This window comes from Botrytis sinoallii (genome assembly GCF_014898435.1).
Source record: "Botrytis sinoallii strain Bc 23 chromosome Unknown BSIN_001, whole genome shotgun sequence".
NCBI classification, from domain to species: domain Eukaryota; kingdom Fungi; phylum Ascomycota; class Leotiomycetes; order Helotiales; family Sclerotiniaceae; genus Botrytis; species Botrytis sinoallii.
In genome coordinates, this window is record NW_024066028.1 from 142254 (window position 1) to 160167 (window position 17914).

At 39.3% G+C, this 17914-nt stretch overlaps 4 protein-coding genes across 4 annotated transcripts; 2 read left to right on the forward strand and 2 right to left on the reverse strand.

Moving 5' to 3' along the window:
• The first annotated feature begins 801 nt into the window (after positions 1–801).
• On the forward strand, positions 802–2490 carry EAF02_000045 (uncharacterized protein). The gene is made up of 2 exons (XM_038896093.1): positions 802–1443; positions 1520–2490. The coding sequence occupies exons 1-2, from the start codon at positions 1180–1182 to the stop codon at positions 2204–2206; spliced, it is 951 nt and encodes a 316-aa protein (XP_038762952.1). The 5' UTR covers positions 802–1179; the 3' UTR covers positions 2207–2490.
• Positions 2491–3906: 1416 nt separating this feature from the next.
• Positions 3907–5667, reverse strand: EAF02_000046 (uncharacterized protein; the record flags this gene model as incomplete). Its single annotated transcript, XM_038896094.1, has 2 exons — positions 3907–5373; positions 5407–5667. The coding sequence occupies 2 exons, from the start codon at positions 5665–5667 to the stop codon at positions 3907–3909; spliced, it is 1728 nt and encodes a 575-aa protein (XP_038762953.1).
• A 3724-nt stretch (positions 5668–9391) lies between these two features.
• EAF02_000047 (uncharacterized protein) lies at positions 9392–10038 on the reverse strand (the record flags this gene model as incomplete). Its single annotated transcript, XM_038896095.1, has 2 exons — positions 9392–9678; positions 9732–10038. 2 exons carry the CDS (start codon positions 10036–10038, stop codon positions 9392–9394), a joined length of 594 nt encoding a protein of 197 aa, XP_038762954.1.
• Positions 10039–13922: 3884 nt separating this feature from the next.
• Positions 13923–14769, forward strand: EAF02_000048 (uncharacterized protein; the record flags this gene model as incomplete). The annotated part of the gene is made up of 2 exons (XM_038896096.1): positions 13923–14067; positions 14132–14769. 2 exons carry the CDS (start codon positions 13923–13925, stop codon positions 14767–14769), a joined length of 783 nt encoding a protein of 260 aa, XP_038762955.1.
• Positions 14770–17914: the final 3145 nt, after the last annotated feature.

Here is a 17914-nt window from a genome sequence, read left to right on the forward strand (position 1 = left end):
GACGGTTAAAATGCGCACCGAGATTTAATCGTGGAGTATCGAGCTATCGAAAGTTAAAAATGATGGGAGAACTCCGCTTTGGGATAAGAAGCAACCGCAAAAAGTATATTTTTCTCTCCTTCCGCTGCGGACTTGGTTCTTTGCGTCGGGGACGATGTTGGAAAAAGCTTGTTGGGAATCACGGAGAGATCGAGACTCGTTTGGACATGAGGCTACCTAGGTAGGCGAGGTAGGTTTGTACGATGTACCTAGGTATGCTTCGATGACTAATGTGCGGAAGGATTTCCAAGGTTGGGTAGATTAAGGGGTAACGGCTTAGCTCGTAAGGACAGCCCTGGTGTAGATAGGTGGCTAGCTATTTGGCGGTTGTGGCTGAAAAGAGATGGGAATCGTAGCTAGGAATCACAGGTAGGTATGTATGTATGTATGTATGTATGTATGTATTTATGTATTGTACAATATTCTGAAAGGGAATCGAGTCAATCGACTTCGTCAGTCAGACCTAGGTATGTTTGTATGGTATGCATGGAGTATCAATCGATACGGAGTGGAAATCACATTCAACGATTAATTACTAGGGAATTAATCTATCGAGATTGATTTCTATAGTACACCAATTAATTCATCAATTCATCAAAACACCAAAACAAAGACAAAAATCCAGAAATCCCAACCAACGCCACTCACTTACCTTACCTAGGTACTCAATCATCTCGCATTTCTAAAATTGCAAGAAGAAGGAATACTCAACTACCCAGGTATTACTTACTTAGGTCCCTTGGTAGGTATCACAGCATGTCAGCGCTTATCACAAATTCATCCCAGAAACAATCCTGCCCCGCAAAATCATCGTTCCCACCCCTGAGAGCATCATTTCAATTACCTAGGTATATTAATTAATTTTTAAATATGCATCAATCTTCATCAATTCTCATTCTTATAAAAAGTATCAGCTTTCCGTTGTCTGGGTTTCTTCTCCTCTCCTTTTCCATTACTCTTCATCACATTTTGATTCGAGATTCATTATAGAAGCTTTGGTCTTCAATACTCCCATTCTTGTCCATATATATACATTCTTTTGAAAAGATATCTATCATTCACATACAGCCTTGACCGTCTCAATTAACTGTACTCTTTCAATCGATCGATTTCGTTCCCTAAAAACAAAACTCGATCAACATGGGTTTCTCAATCAAGAACTTGGCTACTGCCTCTACCTTCCTCTCCATTGCTCAAGGAGCCGTGATGGGAAAACGTGCTCTCTCGGGTCAAGCTACTACTTATGGTGGTAATACTCACGGAGGAGCATGTTCATTCTCCACCTATACCCTTCCATCCAATATGTTTGGTACTGCCCTCTCCGATTCCAACTGGGCTACTGCTTCGCAGTGTGGTCGTTGTGTTTCGGTTACCGGTCCTTCAGGTAACTCTATCACTGCTATGGTATGTATCCTATATCCCCGAGTTCCTATCCATCATTTCCAAAACACCAAACCCAAGACTAACACCCCCCCCTCAGATCACAGACGAGTGTCCCGGCTGCGGAACCAACCACTTGGATCTCTACACCACCGCTTTCACCTCCCTCGCTCCCCTTTCCAAAGGAATCATCGACGTAACCTGGAACTACGTCGACTGTCCCATCACCAGCCCCCTCCAACTCCACCTCAAAGAAGGTGTCTCGGCCTACTGGTTCAGCATGCAAGTCGTCAACGCCGCCGAGGGAGTTTCCAAGCTCGACGTTTCCACCGACGGCGGAAAAACCTGGCAACCAACCAACCGCACCACCTACAACTACTTCGAACACTCCGCTGGCTACGGCTCCAAAGTCAACGTCCGTGTCACCGGTTTGAGCGGAAAGACCGTCACCGTTAACAACGTCGCCGTCACTCCCGGAAACCTCGTTAGCGCAAGCGGAAACTTGGGTTCGGGCTTGGCCTCAAAGTCTGTTGCTTCCGATGCCGTTGTCGCCAAGGAGGCGGTTGTAGATGCTTCAACTACGAGCGCTACCCCTGCCGCGGTCGTTACACCTGCTTCTTCATCTGTGGCCGAGGTTTCTACTTCTGCTGCTGTCGTTGAACCAGTTTCTTCCTCCTCCTCCTCTTCCATCGCGGAAGTATCCACCAGCGCAGCTGTCACTATCCCATCTGCAAGCGCAACCCAAAGTGTTGTGTGGGTTGACTCTGATGAGTGCGAAACTAAGTAGAGTGGCTGGGTATTGCTATGTGAGGGCGTTATTCATGCTTTGGAGCGAGAGCGAAGATTTCATGAGCTGATGAATATGCATGTATGGATTCATGGATTAGGACATGGATTGGATATAACTCTGTTTATCTGTATCTGTGTTTGTGTCTGTCTCTATGTTTGCGTTGTGTCTATGGAGGAAATGGAAAATGGGAAATGTATTTTCATTCGTTGTATATATTCATTTATAAATAAATAAAAATGTTCGTGAAGAATTAATTGAGTTTAGAGGAATACTTACTCGGAAATGTTATGCGTCCATATATCTATCTATGTATGTATCAGGAATATATAAAATATACATTGGATTCATAGCTTTCCTCTGTTCAATATACTACCTCGATATAAATGAAATAAACTTGTTACATAGGTACCTATCTAAAGAGTTTTTTAAAGTAAGTAACTAACCGAATGTTGGATTGATTGATTGATTGATTGATTAGTTAATTATCTTTCTTTCAAGTATAGTATTAGATAGAAAAAGAGATATTTATATATTCAGTTCAGATATAATACTACGGGGATCCACTGAACACCTAGCCGTAATCATTTAATTCATTTGATTTATTCCCGAATCCATCATATCACATCACTGGCTAACTACCTAGTAGGTATTACATCGATACCATGATATAGATTTTGTTGATGTTGATGTTGATGTTGATGTTAATATTAATATACTCTATTATTTTATTAGTATCTAGATAGATAGCTACGTATAATGTATTCTGATTAATGAGGTTGAGTTTATATATCTAGATATCTAGGTATTTGAAGATGGCATTTATTATACTTTATCGGATTTATTAAATTGAAGTATATAGGTATGATGTAGTGATTATTATTTAGGTAGGAGTGTAGTGTTAATCTTGAATACTATCTTGAGAGCTAGGATTATATATAGAAGGGAGTAATTCTTGAATAGAAACTAGGTAATATGAGTCTAGTGTTCTCGCTAAATCTATTATAATAAAACTAAACTAAGACGCTAAAGATAGATGAAAAAAGCTATCGTTATCATCTCGTTAAGACGACAATAAGATGAGAATTTTAGATATATATATAAAGAGATTTAGTACTTAGAAAAGATCTCCTCGCTATGTCTTTACTAAGAATTAATCTTTAAAGTAAATCGTTTCTTTTGATTGCTTTAATGCTCGAATATAGACTTTTAATAACAATGCTATTGCTAAGCTACTGAGCCCTTTTTCTATTCGTTCAGATACTCACCTACTGTAGAATTATTCGTATCACTGAGATAGTGGGGACATGAAGGATATCTCCCCTAGCATTAGAGTGTGGTTGCTCAAGCACATACTATTGGATTCCTATGATTCTAAAAAAAAATATACATATTTTACGGCACGCAGGGGACAATCAATGGTAGAGAATTGACTGAGTGTTTAACTAGAGTAGTTGGAAATTGGCAGTGTTACATATATTTCTCATGATGTCAATATATTGGAAAAACATTGGTGTGGAAGCAAAGTATGTTAGACAATCAATGGCATTTGTCTAAAGATCTAGAATAAGGTACAGAAGAAGAGAATGACAACTTCCTAGCCAGGAAGTTAGAGAGGTAATACGGTATATACATCGGCTCGAAGAGACACCGCAGATAATTTGTTGTTCTCGCAGTGAATCCTTTTCCTCCAACAAAGATTAGTACAATGGTCGCTTATAAGCGTCGAAAGTGTAGTTCCAAGTGTCGTAAGAAGCTTGGTCAAAGACACAATCCTGGGTAGTACCATTGTTGATCCAGAGAGGACGAAGAGGCCAAGCACAGATTTGAGCGTTCTTTCCTTTGTATTCACCAGCCAAGTGGGTGGCATTGAGTGTGACGGGAACCGTATCATTTTCCACCCACTCAATCAAACCCTGCAAGTTGGTTTGAGGGAAAGGACCATTCTCTTGTTCGCTGTTGATGGCACAGTGAGCGGCACCGGGAATCATGTACAAGCGGTACCATTCTTTCAAAGCTTCAGTACTGTCGTTAAACGATAGACCAGGATACATGATGCTGCGGACAGACTCATAGTAGTGAACTGAAGAAGCGGCGGGCACACTAGGATCGGATTCACCGTGGAAATGAAGAATTTTACCTCCGTAGTTGTAGATATCAGTGAGATCCGGGTTGTTGGTCTGAAGTGAATCCTCATATCTGGTCCAACCTTGAACCATCCATTGTACCAAGGTATCATAGGTGACGTTATCCAAAGAAGAAAGGTTATCAAGATCCTGTAATTCAAGGAACCTAGCGACCCATTCACCACCAGCTCCAGCAATGCTGAGTTCGTAGGAATCGGTATCGGTATCGGAATTGTAGGTTGTTGCTGCATCTTCGAAATCGGCAGATGGCTGATACGAGAGATAGGCACGTCGGCCTTGAGAATCATGTAACCCATCGAGAATGGTTTGCGCAACCTCTACTACCTTGGCTGATATAGTACCGTTTGTAGCTGGATTGGTAGACCCTCCCATCACTTGCCTCTTGCGTTTACCAAAACCAAGACCAAGACCAACAGCGGAGCTAGCAGCACAACTGTAAGGCAAACCGATAGTTTGGTTGATATTGTAATGAAGCTTGCAAAGATCTGTTCGAGATACCACACCATCAACCTTGCCATCGAGGCCATCGCAGTTAGAGATGGTTTCGTTAACAATTAGTTCAAGCTCGCATGCTGATGGGTAATAATCAAGTGTTTGCTCGACAACATTTGAGAAGACATGGTTGACTTGCTGTTGGCCATATCGGAAAGCTGGTGCACCGGCAATAATGCCGTCGTAAATATCACCCCAGCGTTGAGCTTGACTCCATCCCTCACGACCACCATCGGAACAACCTTGATAATAAGCGTAGAGCTTATTATCGCCCATGTTGTAAAATTGCTTAGTAAATTCTTTTCCAAGCGTGGTCAACTCGCCAATAGCTTGATAACCAAACATGTAGGTGGGCTCCCAGTTGATTGTACCGTTGTCGAGAAGGAATACGGAGTCGAATACAGTGTTAAATCCACCATCAGTGAGACCAGATGCAGCACCATACATAACACCTCCAACAAGGTTAGTAGTACCCGAATTGATGCTGTAAGCCATTCCTCCAGATGAGAGCCATCTGTTCTCGAAGTTCTATGGGGCTGGCAACCAAAGAGTTAGAACCACATTGTCCCCACGGCCATTGTGGGTATAGGCGAAGGTTACGTTGCAGAAATTGACAGTAGCATCAGGGAAGAAAGTTTGTCCACTGACAGAAGTGTTGTAGACAACGTTTGCTGTAACCGATGATGGGATGACAGAACTCCCGAATAATGTCCCGTTCGCGGGTAGAGCCGCTTTAGCGACGGCTGTTGTGCAGATGTCGGTCAGAGATTCTGCAGAAGCGGTGGCAGCAGCGGCTGCGAATCCGAAAAGTGACTTGCGCATTTTAAAGAGAGAAAAATCCAATGTGGAATATCCAATTGGATGAAAGTAAAGATTGTGTTGAGCTTCTAGCTATCGAGAAAAGAATGTAGATGTAATGAGAGGAAAGCTAGATCTCTTGCTGAAGCTATTCCTTTGGTTCAAACGAAAGTCTTTATACTTCATTAAAGGTGCCATCAAGGTCAACGAACCGGATCTTAGCAGGGGCATTATGTCTAGTGAAGACTCTTCTTTTCACCGTAAAGTGAAGCAACGCATTGTAATACGTATGCTTCATTAAAGAGACAAATGAAAATACACTAGATGGATGGTAAATGGCATCAAAATTGATGAGTAGGAACAAATCCAGACTATAATGATGACCCCTATGACGAAGCTTTTCGTCAGCTATAGATACACCTGGGCGACAAGTCTACTGTCTAGATGCTACTCGCAATCTTCAGGGATACTATTGCGCGCTAGACTACGGTCTGAGTGGGCATTAATCTATAGTCCACTTCTTGCATATGACATTCTCAATCGGAAAGTCTAACAGCGCCCTCAAAAAAGTCTAATCAACCTTGGAACTCCTTTCTGACCTGGGTACCTCTATCTTAGGTTAAAGCTGCCATGTGGGTGATCTCCGTGATTTAAAGCAAGCTTAGTTCAAAGAACCTATTAAGATCTTTATTCTTAATATGAGACCTTAGACACATGTTGAATATTATTTTTATTTCCATAGCGTAACACGCGAGAAGCTTCCTTCCTTCAAGAAAAGAACTGCTTCAGTTGTGCGACTCCTTGTATTGAATTTCTTGGAGTATCAACTAGACCTGTAATAGTTAAGTCAAACAAAAGCTCTTCTCGAATTTGTCTTTATACTAAGTCAGATATATAAACTCGAGCAAGCAAAACCACTCAATTTATAAAGTTTTATATAATCGATTAATGACTTATTCGATTAATGATTGATTCATGAACAAAATCTTGATAAAAATCAGACAGCGACTAGATTCCTCAAACTATTGTTTGGACTCATGAATCGGTGTCAATCGCACCCTGCTCGATGTCGCTAGGTCACGTGTATGAAGATCTCGCGTACATAACTAGCACATAAAAGTTCTCTGAGGTCCGAGTTCTGCGAATTACAATTGTCCCGATCTGCATATTTATCTATGTCAGTTCTTCACATAGCTCATCCACATTTAACTCCCCGGATTAAAACTGGATCCAGCGAGCCATTGTCATTTCTCATGGGCTATTATAAATTTGTGTACGCGGTGTATCGCGGATTAGTGTTTTCGATGGGTGGTCAATCACTACCTCCCGAAAACCCCAACCCAAACCGTTATTAGTGGGGTTTCAAATCCGACCAGCTCGTCAAAACATTGGCGCCAATAATCGCATTTAGATTGGCATCAACGCTTAATTATGGGATAGGGATTGACCAGTGCCGTCTCTAGCAATGCAGATATAACGGCGCACTTACGTTCGTCTATTGTTGAGGTATATCGCCAAGGAAAAATCCATACTACGGAGGTTCTGTGGCATACTAGTGAACGCCACAGCCCCCAGTCACTCACTCTCATGTGACCAATCACGAAGCAAAATCTCGGAGCTCTTATAATGTCCGTGGCGTGTTTGTGTATTTTGTTATAAGTTGATTATTTGTCTATCCATTTCTCTAAAAATAAGCCTACCCAATATGGTATGCTCTCGAGCTACCAGCAAATTTGAAGGACCAGTCGCACGTATCATTTTGAATCTCTCCTATGCAAAGATATTCAATTGAATGACTTGAGTTGCTACTGCCAAGTTTGAAAGTATTCATGAATTGCGGTACATCAGAATTTAAGCAATTCTCAGAATTTCCAACTATCTAGTGAAGGTACTACTCTGCAGACTCTATTTGTTCAGCAATGGTTCTCAGCCATCTTTCAACTTTGTACAGTGACGTTATATACGAATTGTGATATCAGAGGGGTATTCGGGTGACTTAGGGGAACATGGGAGAAGGTGAATCACGCATATTTCACATGTGAGGAGCAAAACTCGCTACTAGTTATCATTTACGACTTGTAGCAGTATAAACGCGAAACGAACTATGTACTTTGAGTCCTTAAAACATGTTGTCATCAGATGAACTATGTGCAGTAAGTTGACACCGAGAGCTTGTAGGTGTTTGGGGTTTCTTGCTGATTCCCGGTTGAACTTTCAATACTTCAAGCTATCTCTCATTATTCCCTTCGGGATCCTAATAGGACATGTAGTAGTTCTTCTGAGCATCTTTTCTACTATATCCCTTCTCGAGACCTGCAGATTGTCGAGCGAAAAATTTAGAGCTGTATAGAGATCTTGAAGGACTAATGCGCGGTTTTCCTGTCTTGAAGCCTAAGAAGGTATTCAATTCAGGTGTCAATGGTATCTAGATGGAGGTAAGAGAGATCACAGTGTTATTCTTCACTTGAAAATTGAAGGTCGCTGCATCTGGCAAGGTACATGTATAGTCTAGTTGTTGCTTTCGACATCCACAAGACTCACTCTTTCCTCTTAACTTTCTCCCCCATCAACAACTTTTTAACACTTTCTCGTAGCTGTGCTTTCCACACAGAAGGAGAACACTAATCTTTCAAATACTCTTATCTCAATCTCATGTTATGTAGGTTTACAGCATATACATACAAGAGTGAAATGGAATATTATCACACAACTGGGAATCTACATACTCGTATTCTGATACTAATAATGAACAATATTTTCCCTCACCATTTGGTATGATCCACTTCATCGAATAAATACGATATCAATCAATATAACATACCCAATTTCTATATCCACATTTCAACAGCATTATTCACATAAAATCCATCCACATAACCAACAGTATAATCCCGAGTTGAAGTTATCGGGTCGAGACAGCTCCCCACCACAAAAAACCCGCGCACGTACCATCCCCACCTCGCCTAACATCCACCACCAAAAAAATCCCCACCATCACCGTCCAACCTCAAAAATTCTTCAAAAAAACTTCGAAAAGATAGATGGAATCAAACCATCGTTGTTTTCAATCCAAGACGACGTCTTTGGCGGTGCTGGGAATCGAACCCAGATTGAAACGGGTCAATCGTGATATATCCTGTAAAGGATGAGCCACAACGTCACGTGCTACCATTACACCACACCACCTGCTGAGAGGCTGTTTTTGATGTCTGAGGTGGAGAATCTTGGGTATATGCATACAAAATGTTGTTGGTGGGGTAGGGAAAATCAGGCGGGAGGTATTGGCGGGAGGGGAATTGGTGCTAGAGAGAGATGTGGGGTGGACTTTGATACTGAGATTGACACCTGATAAGTTGCATATCATATAAACCTCATATGAACCTTTTAGAATCTTTTAAATACTTCAACTCCAACTCAATAGTTAAACGCTTTGAATGTTCCAGTTGAGATTGGACAACCGGTTCTTCTAAAGTCCCAGATGAGACCGAACAATTACATTCTTCTAATATTCCAATTCAGATTGAATAATTATAGTGTTTAATCTTTCAATCAAAGTTAAACAATTACAATCTTTTAATCTCCTAGTTCAGATTGAATATACGAATGCTTAGGGATCTATTATAGTGTATAAATCAATTACATTCCATCACTGGATGTCATACACTCATTATCATCACTTATGACTGCCATATCTCTAGCTCAGATTTACCAACCGTTATCCGCTTTGGTTTCACAGTATCTCCCAGATCTACTCCAGGAGTATTGAACCCTCCAAGTCCACACCGGCCTCATCCTCTTCCAAATCCTCCGACTCGTCCTCGATAATAATCTTGCGTCTACTTCTCCTGCCCATGCGCTTCTTATTTCCTTCTCCGGCTTCCTCTTGCTCTTCCTCTTCCGCTCGTCTTTCATCCTCTTGCTCTTCCCCTTCCGCTCGTCTTCCGTCCTCTTGCTCTTCCTCTTCCGCTCCATCTTCCGCCCTCTTGCATTTTCCTGTCTTCTCATTCCGAACCTTGTCCGATTTTCCAGACGCTTCTTGGTTTTCACCCCCCATATCCTTAACTTGATGATATATATTCTTGAAATACCCATGTATGCCTGTGCGACCTTTTCTTCATCCCAACTTTCTAGAAGCTCCTTCAAATTGTTTTCGCTCTCATCGGCTTCTTCGAATGTTGCCATCAAGTAATCTCTCCACTTCAGACTCCACTCTCTGTAATTCTTTCTGTTCTGTTTCTCTGCCATAATTTCCAGGGCTTCTACGATCACCTCCTGTCGTGCCTGTAACACATCTGCTATAACATTGAATTGATTGTACAGCATCAATAAACATCTTGGGCTTCTTCTGATATAGGTGGGATCGAGGGCTGGTGTGATAGAAGTGGATTCAGGCATTCTTTCGGATCAAGATTATGAATAACATTTAAGAACGAAACCAGACCTAGGAGGTTTATAAATAATTGATCTTCATTGCATAGATGAGATATAAAAAGTAACCTTTTGTTAGATACTGGATTTACTCAAATATGTGAGAGGGATGTATGTAAGAGAGATGTATTCGAGAGAGAAGGCGCCTTTTTACTATAGGTAGTAACCCATCGCCCCACATCAAAAAGTGAAGCTTCAAAATGGGAAGGAACCTCTTTCCATTTGAGGGGATGTAAAATGAAATTTGATTACGTAATTCTTTCAACATATATAAAATAATTTACAAATGATATCTGTTGGTATCAACTTGGTTGATAAGTGTAAGTACTTTAGTCTATTATGGTTGTATTCGTTCTTTATTATTATTATCTATGGGAAGCTAGTTGGAAACACTATAGAAGGGCTGCCTAGCTAAGGGTCTGAAATAGCAAGCCTGCGAAACATAGTCAGTCTTGTTATATAAAAAAGATCTGGCAAGGTAATGCGAAACAGCTATTAGTTATAAGACATAGCATATAATAATAACAATAGCAATACTATCTATATAATTCGAGAGAACAGATGTGTGTATCGGTTTATAATCGGATACTATAAAGTAAAGAGTATAATAAAAATATTAGATAGACTTAAAAAGCAAACAGGAATAGAGGTATAAAGGAATGGTTTTGATCCTGATCAGAACTTCCGAAAATAATCATACAATAAATAGTTTAATATAATTAAAAGATTCTATAAAAACCTAATACTAATAGCTTTATCACAAGTGAATCGGAAAAGTGTTTGTAAATATAATGAACCTACTTTGTATTATAATATATTCTAGAAAATAATTATAATATAATTCATTTCTATCAAAACAAAAGGAACCAAAATATCATTAAATTGGGTTCCAGGACATACATCAGTTAAAGGAAATGAGCTAGCAGATAAACTAACAAAGAAAGCAACCACTATACGATCTACCTCAAATGAGACAAGTTTTGGATTATTAAGCATGATTATCAAAGAATACTCTTCTGATCAATGGCTTACCACCCTTAATCAATACAAGCTCAGATTAAATCAATCTCCATCAATATATTCAAAGCTATTTCTATGGAAAATAGGATTGAAAATCAAGCTACCAAGTGGAACCAATCGAAATACTGCTAGCACATTCTTTTCAACTCAAATTAGGTTATGGATATATCAAATCCTATCTATATCGTTTCAAACTCACTAATAACAAATATATATATAGCAATATTAAGGCATTACAACACCTTCTTATTAATTGTCCTATATACAAAGCAAAAAGAAAAGAAATCTTTAAGAAAATCCTATTATCCAAAATCACTATACAATTCCTATTTCACACAAAAGCAGATACTGAATTAGCTATCAAATTCATCAACATCACCAAAATCGCTACAAAGGCATGACATCTAGCAAGGGCTTGTGAGCAAAAAGTAATAAAGGAAGGAGTAATAGTGGAAAAGGAAAGAGGAGAAGAGAATGAAGAAGAAGTAGTTGGGGAAATAAGAAAGGGATTTGATCTCCTTATAATTTCTTGATTTTATGATTTTCTTATTATATATAATGCATATAATAAGCGGGCATTGTTTCTCAATATTTATTTTCACTTTTTCAATTAGATTATATTTAATATTGTAAATTAAAAAGTTATCTGTTAGGCCCTTAGGGTCTAGCTGTCCTATATAGTCTTGGACTGAAGATGGACGTAAATTCAATCAATCAATCAATCAATCAATCAACATAGCATTTAGCAAGGACTTTTGAACAAAAAGTAATAGAAGAAGGAGTAGTAGTGGAAGAGGAGAGAAAAGAAAAGAATGAAAAAGAAGCAGTTGAGGAAATAAAAGAGGGGTTTGATCTCCTCACAATTTCTTGATTTTCAAAATTTTCTTATTATATGTAATACATATAATGAGCAGGCATTGTTCCCCAGCATTTATTTTCACTTCCCTAATTAGATTATATCCAATATTGTAAATTAAAAAGTTACCCGTTAGGCCCTTAGGGCCTAGCCGTCCTATATAGTCTTGGACTGAAGATGGACGTTAATAAAATCAATCAATCAATCAATGACTGTCTCGTAATTGTTCTTTGACTGTTTGATCATCTGGGAATATAGATATATATTCTGTGCTTACTTGCTGTATTTTCCTTTGACTGGTTGATCATCTGTCAATATAAATATATTCTTACTTACTTACTGTGTTTGAGTAGCTGTCTTGGTCTTATCTACCGAAGAGGTTGTTCTTCCTCAATTCGAAAGCATTTTGTGGTTTTCACTACTTCTCCCCTCCTCCATTTCGAAGAGGTTGTTGTGTTGACAGATGAGAATAATGCATTGTATTAATGTTAAGACTTGTTCAAAACAGAACATTAACAAACCAAATGGCTTGTTCCGAGTTAGTTGTATAAAGGTAGTCATCTCAACATACACGAGGACTATGGTTAGCTCAAATTGTTATGTCAACATTCAATTTACACGTCAAATTAAATATTGTTGTCGGGTACAGCAACCTCGAACTCTTCAACTCTCCATAACCATCACAAAGGACAACAAAAAGAAACTTGACGCGTAGCTAAATAGCTTGATATTACCGCAGATAGTCTCATCTCTCTTTCTAAATATTGGAACTTCTCTTTTATCCCGCCAGCTGTCATCCAACGGGCCCTTTCGCGCTCACAACCTGAATTCACGTCGCCATCAGGGATGCGAAGACTCAACACCTGTACGCGGTGCATCCTACGAACCTCCAGCTCTCTCTTGAGAGTCTGTAGAGCTAAGATTGAGTCGCAGATGGAATTGGAAGAATTGGAAGGAGAGAGGTGTTAGAGATATAGCGAAGGATTATATTACGATTTTATGACAGCAATATCTATGAAAAGTTGAATACTAGCTTTAGACGCGGATATGAAGGTTACGGAAGCCCCGGTCAGATTCAACATCTATTATCGATTATTATTTTACAGAAGTAAAATACACAGTAGGTCTCTTCTCTTTAGAAGAGTCTTTTCGATATAAAGCTTGCCGTTACTCTACTTATATTACAATCCCTTTTTTTATACTCTTTAGCTTTCAGTTATTTGAATATTACGATAACACAATATAGAGAATGCTATTGCCTTCAAATTAATACTATACTTTGGGTATTAATACAATACAACATTTTTCCTTTTAATTTTCGAATTTTCGAATTTTCCGAATTGATTTGTATGTAGACTTAGGGCTCGGCTCTGCCCCACTATTGTCAATAGTTTCGATTATATATATTTAATAAGAGCTGAAGAATATCAAGCTTATGAAAATATATAAAGAGTTAATTTAAAAGAAATAAAGATAGAGAAGAGTAATGTTTTTTACTACTATTTTATTAGCAAGAGGACCCTTTACTATATTGGAGGCAATTTGGGAGGGGATAACTCTTGCTTTTTATAGAAAGGGAGGAATAGCAAATTGGATTTAGGATTTTAAAAAAAAAGAGAAATTGGATATTGGGATACTTTAATTGGATTAGGGGAGGGGAAGAGTCAGGAAGAAAGTGTCTCAGAGGATGAAAACAATTATCTCTATTTGCACTCCGAATAGAGATCGGGCTTAGTTCCCCAGCATTCGTTTTTACTCCCTCAAATTGAATATATCTACTGTAGATATCCAATAGTATTTGCTAGGCCCCTATAGCCTAGCCGTTCTAAATAGTCATGGATTGAAAAAGGACGTTAATAAAATCAATCAATCAATCAATCAATCAATCAATCACGTCGCCATCTGATTCGAATTTCTATCAGCTCCGTGGCGCAATACTACAAACGTCCACTGTCATCATATTTCTCCTCGCACAATGTCTGCCCATTTACCAGTGGGTACGATAGATTATAACCTCTGGTTTAAAGACCAACAGTACGGCCCGGGAGCCTATCCCACCGTCGATACCCTGACCTTTCTTTGCCGTCAGGATGCAGAAATCTACAATGCGAAGATACGGTGTGAGTAAACCTCTGATATTATCTCCAATCCTTCAAGACAAAACGCTAATCAGTCATTTTACAGTTCAAGAAGAGACCATGAGAGTTCATGAGACAATTGCACCAACAACAGCAACAGCCTACGATATCACGGATCTCAGTCGCCATGTCTTCGGCTATTGGGAAATGATGCTTGATATAGCAAAAGCGGATCCTGTTTGGGCGGCCAGTTACGGAGGCATTAATACGCCGCGCTCCTTTAATAGTAGTTGGACTCGCGCAAAGCAGCATATCAGGGAGCTTATAATTAAGAACCAACGTGCCGCAGATCAGGCTGCTGCCGATGCTGCCGATGGTGTTGAGGAGGTTGATAATGAAGGGGAAGAGGAAAGTGAGGAAGAAGGCGACGAAGAAAGTGACGAAGAAAGTGTTGGCAGCGTTATCGTTGTCGATTACGACAATGATGGGGAAGAGAGTAACGACGAAGAAATCTATGAGGATAACGAAGGAGAAGATAGCGATGAAGAAATGGATGGCAGCAGTGTCATCGTTGTGGAGTATAGCGATGAAGAAGAAGAGAGCTACGACGTTGAAATGTATCAAGGATACGAAGAAGAGGAAGAGGAAGAAGAAGATAGCGATGGGGAATTGGTGGGTTTTTGGTGGGATCATACGAAGGATACTTGTGGTTTGATATTTAGTCTCGATTCCTCTTCTTTATAGTCGTTTTGAAATTCTTACGAAAAGCAAATATATACCATTCGAAACCCGGAATTGACTACTTCTTGAATCGTGTTATCGATTGCCAACTTGAATTGCCAGATTTATAGAGCATTCTTTGCGAGGAAAAAATTAGGTGCGTGCGCCCCGACGATGGTTGTTAATGTGAATGAACAAGATTAGACGATAGTCTACCGTTATTGGCATTGAGTAGAGGTATTGTAGAGCTGTACAACCTTTAGCTGAGAGGATTGCGCTTTTATTTTCATATCAGAGTTATAAGTTAATAGTTCTTTGTCCCTAAACGTGCTCTTTCCTCAAATTTGGGCTTCTAAATTTGAGAGACAGACGGTAGCTTATAATGTAGGGAGCTCGCTAAAGAAGTTAAAGACTACCGAAAACTTTAAAATGATACGAAATATCTCTAATCCAACATCAGAATACTTTCTCAATGAGTTTACACTTCACTATTGGTGGCTCTGATGAATCAACATGTCAGACCTCCGTCTTTCCTCTAAATGATAGGGTTGAAATAATCAGGTGACGTTCTTTTTCTTTCAAATCTTGAGAGGGACAATGAACTCGCGTTTCTCTGAATTAACACAGTAGCAGTCGGTTAATCACTTAATATTGCTATAAAGATAGATTTTACATCTTCGTATCTTGAATAGAGATTAACAACCAACCATTGATTTTTGGATGGTGTTTACCAGATTGACATTTGATTCGAAAGATTACAATCGGCCAATCCTTCAAAAAGCTCAACGCTCTTCCACCTCCACGTCAGATTGGAATTACCTATCCCCATATGGTTGAAGCGAATTACTTCGTGTGAGTAAGACATAAGAAAAGTCCGGACTTGGATAATCCTTTCGTGCGCTATCTTCCCCTGTGGTGGCAGAGTTAATACCTATGTACGAATAAAATGTCAGTATAAATCCCCATATAAATATTTGATACGTACATTATTGAATTCAAGCTTTTTTCGTCCCTAACAAAATACATTCTTCATCATCAACGAATATTTCCAGTTCAAAATGACAACCGTTTATTATTGACATTTTAATAATAGAAAAAAAGAAAATAAAGGCGTTCCAGCTGGAGAACCTTTATGATTTTTAGGAAAGGTGGACGGAAGGGGAGCGAGCGTGGGAGCTAAAAGGAGGTCAAAGAGATGAATAGGAGCTAGGAGGAGAAGGGGAACGAGCAGGGGAGCGAGCGTAGAAGCTAAAGGGTGAGAGAGGTGAACGGAAGGTATTAGCCGAAAATCTAAAGGGGGGTCTGTTCACAGATCACTCATTTCACTTTCGATTTATTCTTCAACCAAAAGCTTTACCACTGTACTATACAGTACAGAATGTACTGTTTAAACAAGAATCTTAATCAATTCTAATATATATAATTATATTTTGAAATCGATTATTAATCGAATTCAATACAAGTAAACTTTTTGACTTGTAAATAGCCTTAGGCTAAAACTTTCGAAAATCAAGAAATTTCGAAAAATCAATAAATTTCGAAAATTTCTCTAAGTCCCTTTAAAGTAAAAATTTCTAATCATGTATATATATAAAAGTTAATCACATTAATACTGTATGACCCATTTTTTCAATATAATATTAACTATTGAAATTTTTAATACAATTGACGAAATGATTTATTCGTCAACCACGGATTCTGCCACCACAGGGTTCCTATCGTACACATCGGTCTCTTTATACTTATGCAATAATTCACAAAGTATGATGGAAAGTAGAATAATGGATTGAACCAGTCGTCGAAGTAGAGAGCCCGAGCGACCACCTTTATATACGTACCGGAAAATGACCCTAGTGCTCTCTTCCATAATTAACTGCAGTGAAAGTGACGCTGCTTCATGTATGAAGAATGAATCTTACAATAAAGGTATGTGTTCGCTCTACAACGACGTCTATTTGGGAAACAAGATTTAGGTCGCTTTTGACCTTGAATCGAACCACGACTTCGAACTCTGACAATCATCATTAGACTTCCTTGGTTCTCTGTCTACTTTCAAGGGAGGTCACTGACATCCTTGTATCATGGTTTCCTGCCGTGCGTACTGCAGTCTGACACTGAGGAGATTATATCTCAAAATTCAACTTGAACATTAAATGGGTTAATTGCTGAACGCAATGGGATCATTCAAAAATCATGCTAGCACTATACTGAATGACAGTGAAATAGGTATGGATAGTTATTAACTCCCCCCAACAATCTACCATAAAAATGAGGCAGAAGTCGATTTCATAATAGGTGACGAGAAAGTGAATGCTGCTCGCCACAAAAGTGGTATGACGACAAAACAGGCACAAGCAAAGAAATACATTCAAAAAAAATCCAATCAGAATACTAAACACTCATTACAGTAAAATAAACCCTTCCTGAGTGGTCACAAAAAACAATCAGAAGAGGGGCTGTGGATCCTGCCCCTCTGCGGGTCTCGCACTTGACAACTACCAATCCAATTTGTACAATCCAACCTATTTTCCTGCATGAACTCCACATCTCATGAGTGGGCCTTCAAACGATAAATAGATATCAAATTAACATGCATTCTTCCAACAACAATAACTACCAGGGGCTGTAACTCAGTGGTAGAGTGCCTCGTTTGCATTGTCAGATATCTTTACAGATACATCTGGTAAGTTTCGATGAAGTCCAGGGTTCGACTCCCTGCCGCTCCAATATCATTTTGCATTTCTTTTCTTCTTTTTAGCTTCAAAATTGAGGAAGTTGTTGAGTGAGACTTTTTGTAGACTGAAAACTTTTGATTTTACTTGCGAATGAAGCGAATGGGTAAAGGGGTCGTGGCTTTCGATTGGAAAGGAAGGAAGGAACAATTTCTTTTCTGGATATGAGTCCTGCTCTATCTAATTCCTTGGTTGGTATTGTTTCTTCGAGTGTTCATCGATTGGTGCATGATGTGTACGAAGTATTCCGAAGCCCCGGAATAATATCCCCGCGGAAAGGTTCGGAGTATCATTACACCGTCTAATTTCGTTGGTGGTTCCATTTCATGGATTTTTTGCAAAAGAATTTTCATAGTTGTGCGTGGGGTTGGCTGGGGATGTTTCGGAGATAGGATCATAAAGATGGAACGCAAAGATAGAAAAGCGCTCAATTGAAA